Genomic DNA, 5,000 nt, shown 5'->3' on the forward strand with positions numbered 1-5,000 from the left:
AGTTACCAAAGAGTCATTACAATATGGTTAATCATGTTTGATTCTTCCTTTCAATATTCAATATAGCCACAAAACGCAGCAATTGATGGTTTTAGTATTTTCATAACTTTTAAAAAATAGTTTCTTAGAATCAAATATTTTTTAAATAACACCTCTTTTTCAAACACTCTCTTACTATATTTAAATTAATTGTTTATGTGAAACAAAATCTTTAAACTTGACTTGTATAACCTGTTTGTTTTAAATAATGTGGGGAAATTTATTCAGAACAATCTTATCACTAAAAAACAAGATTACTTAAGTACATGCTTTAAATAAACATTAAAAATGTATGAAAAATTTTAAAATAATGTATTTTGAAATAACACAAAACAAGAAAAACATTTTGACAAACTGTGATTAGCCTTAATTCTTAATAAATAGTGATGTAATTAACAATTGCATTTTAAAGTCAGTACATTTTTAAAAAAAAAGTTTCTTATAATAAACATTTACAATGGATTGCAGGTACCCATACGCAAGGCAGCTACATCTGCAAGAAATTAAAAGAAGAATGGAATATTTTTAATAAGATTTATACGAAAGTTTTTATATAAAAGTTATTTAAATATGTGGTTTTTTATAAACTATAAATAACAAAATATTGTAAAAACCAATCTTTATAAGTTTAAGAGTCTGATTCAGCAGATCTGTAGGACATTTTATTTTAAAAGCTTTTATGAAAACGATTCAATTCTTTAATGAATATATTTCAATCGGTTCATTAAAAATACTCAGAATCGAAGAGTCTATAGACTAGGCTATAGAGTGGACTACTAGACTTTAGATTAGTCCACTCCATAGCCTAGTCTATAGACTAGACTATAGACTAGGCTATGGACTAGACAAAACTTTACCCTATAGACTATACTATGGACGAGATTATAGTGTTATGATCTAGACTTTAGACTAGACTATAGATAGACTAGACAATATACTAGACTATAGACTAGCCTATAGACTAGACTATAGACTAGACTATAGACTAGACTAGCCTATAGACTAGACTATAGACTAGACTATAGACTAGACTATAGACTAGACTATAGACTAGACTATAGACTAGACTATAGACTAGACTATAGACTAGACTATAGACTAGACTATAGACTAGACTATAGACTAGACTATAGACTAGACTATAGACTAGACTATAGACTAGACTATAGACTAGACTATAGACTAGACTATAGACTAGACTATAGACTAGACTATAGACTAGACTATAGACTAGACTATAGACTAGACTATAGACTAGACTATAGACTAGACTATAGACTAGACTATAGACTAGACTATAGACTAGACTATAGACTAGACTATAGACTAGACTATAGACTAGACTATAGACTAGACTATAGACTAGACTATAGACTAGACTATAGACTAGACTATAGACTAGACTATAGACTAGACTATAGACTAGACTATAGACTAGACTATAGACTAGACTATAGACTAGACTATAGACTAGACTATAGACTAACTATAGACTAGACTATAGACTAGACTATAGACTAGACTATAGACTAGACTATAGACTAGACTATAGACTAGACTATAGACTAGACTATAGACTAGACTATAGACTAGACTATAGACTAGACTATAGACTAGACTATAGACTAGACTATAGACTAGACTATAGACTAGACTATAGACTAGACTATAGACTAGACTATAGACTAGACTAGACTAGACTATAGACTAGACTAGACTAGACTATAGACTAGACTAGACTATAGACTAGACTAGACTAGACTATAGACTAGACTAGACTATAGACTAGACTAGACTATAGACTAGACTAGACTATAGACTAGACTATAGACTAGACTATAGACTAGACTATAGACTAGACTATAGACTAGACTATAGACTAGACTATAGACTAGACTATAGACTAGACTATAGACTAGACTAGACTATAGACAAGACTATAGACTAGACTATAGACTAGACTAGACTATAGACAAGACTATAGACTAGACCATAGACTAGACTATAGACTAGACTATAGACTAGGCTATAGACTAGACTATAGACTAGACTATAGGCTAGACTATAGACTAGACTATAGACTAGACTATAGACTAGACTATAGGACTAGACTATAAACTAGACTATAGACTAGACTATAGACTAGACTATAGACTAGACTATAGACTAGACTATAGACTAGACTATAGACTAGACTATAGACTAGACTATAGACTAGACTATAGACTAGACTATAGACTAGACTGTAGACTAGACTATAGACTGGACTATAGACTAGACTATAGATTAAACTATTAATTAGACTATAGTGTGGACTATAGACTAGACTATAGATTAAACTATTAACTAGACTATAGTGTGGACTATAGACTAGATTTTATACTAGACTATATAATAGACTATAGACAAGACTAGACTAAAGCCTAGACTAGTTTATAGCCTATATTATTGACTAGACTTTAGACTAAACTATACACTATAGCCTAGACTATATATAGACTAAACAAAGAAAAATTACAACTTACTTTTACCACATCTTTGTGCACAACCCAAACGTCCATTATTATGATAATTTTCCATATCACTACCACAAACAGGATTATATTCCATTGTTGAGGGGCATGACTGCATACAGGCCAAAAATTGTGGTGATGCTGTTGTTGGAGTGCCAGCTGGAGCGGGTGTTGTTACACTATTACCATTATTATTATTATTATTATTATTTAAGTTGTTATTAGAATTGCCGGGAAAGAAGACATTGTTGCCACCACCAATAAAGCCTTGATTGGGGAACTGTTGAACGGGAAAACGTTGATTGGGAAATTGTTGAACGGGAAAACGTTGGGGTCTAGCCAAAGTAACAGCTACGCAAAGAACTGTAAGAAGAAATAAATTTAATTTAAAAACAAATTCTAAAATGTGACCAAATATGTTTATAAATAAATAAATTTAATTTTAATAGAAATTTTTAATTTCAAAAATTCTAACAATTTTAGTAAATACTTTTATAAAATGAAAATTTTAAATTAAATTTAACGGAAACACTTAAATTCAAACAATTTTGATTTCAAAACTGTTTGTTTTGCACAATTCTTTTATACAAAATGTGGCAATAATAAAATAAAAAATTCTATAATTTACCAAAGATTAAGAAAGACTTCATTTTTTTCTTTTATTTTTTATTTAAAATTAGTTTAAGAACGTTTTAACTGCTTCCTAGATTGTCTGAAATGATACTGCCAATAGTTGGCAGCAAAAAGTTCTGTAAATATTAAAATATTCTCAACATACATGATATTAATATGTCATTATACATTTGTATCTCTATACATACATATGTACGTGAGTGTTTATATATAAATATGGAAATAAAAAATCCCAATATTGACATTGATAAGATCAATACTTAATATTTTACGCTGGATGCTTTTGCTTGGCTTTACCAACACATGTGCTGGTGTTGAGCATGAGGTGTGTTTCCAACTAAATCAAGTTTCTTTTCTCTTTGTCAATGATTAAGGTTTTTCAACTTTAGAAAGAGTAAAAAAAATTAAACAGAAAGTGTATTTTTTAAATATTTTGTAGAATTTATAGTTAATGTCAAGGCGAATCTAATAATCGATTCGTTTTAGTTAATGTAATTTAATAACTTTATTATGTGGTTGTTGTCATTGTTGAGTGAGTAATTTATTTACGTAGTGGCTTTTCTTCTTGTAAATCCTTTTAGTTAATTAGCAAAAAACAACTACGAGAAATTATGTTGCTAATTGAGGAAGGAAGTTTATTTAAAATCAGGTTTTTTATCATAATGTATTAACCTACTAAGAGATTATTGTACCAATTGTTACCAAGAAATACTTAATATTTTCAGTTTGTGGGAATTACTGTAAATTTGGCGGGTAAATCCCTTAAACCAGACAGCTAAGCTGTTATATATTTGGGAGAATTCTTTTAATAAAACACTTTTTGGTGAAGTCCAAAATAAATTACAAATGAAGGCCTAATAGGGGGCCGAAATTTAATAATTCTTGTGTAAAATTTTCGTCTTAATTGTCAACATTTTCGAATAAAGTTTTTATTGAAAAATTTCAAATGGATATTGAAAAGTCGAACAAAAATGTTGTTTCTAATAAAAATTTTGAAATCATAGTTTTCAAACACAAATTTTGATATAAAAATTTTGAAAATTTTCGACAAAATAAATATATTCGAATTTTTCAATAAATTTTGAAACAAACAAAAATTTTGAAAATTTTCAAACAAAAAAAATTTAAAAGAAAATTTTAAACATTTTTTTAACATAAATTTATAAAAAACTTTGAACAAAAATTTCAAAGAAAATCGAACAAAAATTTTAAAAAAATCGAAAAAAAATGTTGACATAATTTAAAAAAAAAAATCTAAGAAAAATGTTGAAATAAAAATTAACTTTTTAATAAAAATTTTGAAATAAAAATTTTTATACAATTTTGAAATTTTATAATATAAAATTTTTAATTAAAACCAAATTTTAAAAAATCGAATATAAATGTTAAAACTTCGAAAAAAAATCGAACAAAAATTTTGACCAAATTTAAAAAAAAAATCGAATAAAATTTTGAAATAAAAATTAACGTCTCGAATAGAAACTTTTTGAAATACAATTTTGAAATTTTATAATAAATCTTGTTATAAGTGTTAAACAAACATTTTAAAACAAAGTTTTGAAAAAAATAAATAAAAATTTTGAAATAAAAATGAATAACAAAATTTATATTAAAAATTAATAAAAATTTTTGAAATGAAAATTATTATTTTCGAAAAATTTTAGAATCAAAATTTTAAAATGTTCAAAAAGAGTTAAAATTTGGAAATAAAAATGTTCAAATAAAAATTTTTGTACAAAAATTTTGAATAATTTTTAAAGACAATTTTCAAATAAAAATTTTGAAATAAAAATTAACATTTAGAGCTAAAATTTT

General features: G+C 26.6%; 1 protein-coding gene across 1 annotated transcript; it reads right to left on the reverse strand.

Annotated features, from left to right (window-relative positions):
• Positions 1-227: 227 nt before the first annotated feature.
• LOC119607180 (uncharacterized protein DDB_G0286591) lies at positions 228-3,303 on the reverse strand. Its single transcript, XM_037960988.1, has 3 exons — positions 3,181-3,303; positions 2,565-2,915; positions 228-532 (listed from the first exon to the last, which is right to left on the reverse strand). Exons 1-3 carry the CDS (start codon positions 3,200-3,202, stop codon positions 492-494), a joined length of 414 nt encoding a protein of 137 aa, XP_037816916.1. The 5' UTR covers positions 3,203-3,303; the 3' UTR covers positions 228-491.
• Between the last annotated feature and the right edge of the window lie 1,697 nt (positions 3,304-5,000).

This window comes from Lucilia sericata, unplaced genomic scaffold, assembly GCF_015586225.1.
Source record: "Lucilia sericata isolate MDLA Ls3-8-SP2 unplaced genomic scaffold, ASM1558622v1 Contig000669F_arrow, whole genome shotgun sequence".
Lineage (NCBI taxonomy): Eukaryota > Metazoa > Arthropoda > Insecta > Diptera > Calliphoridae > Lucilia > Lucilia sericata.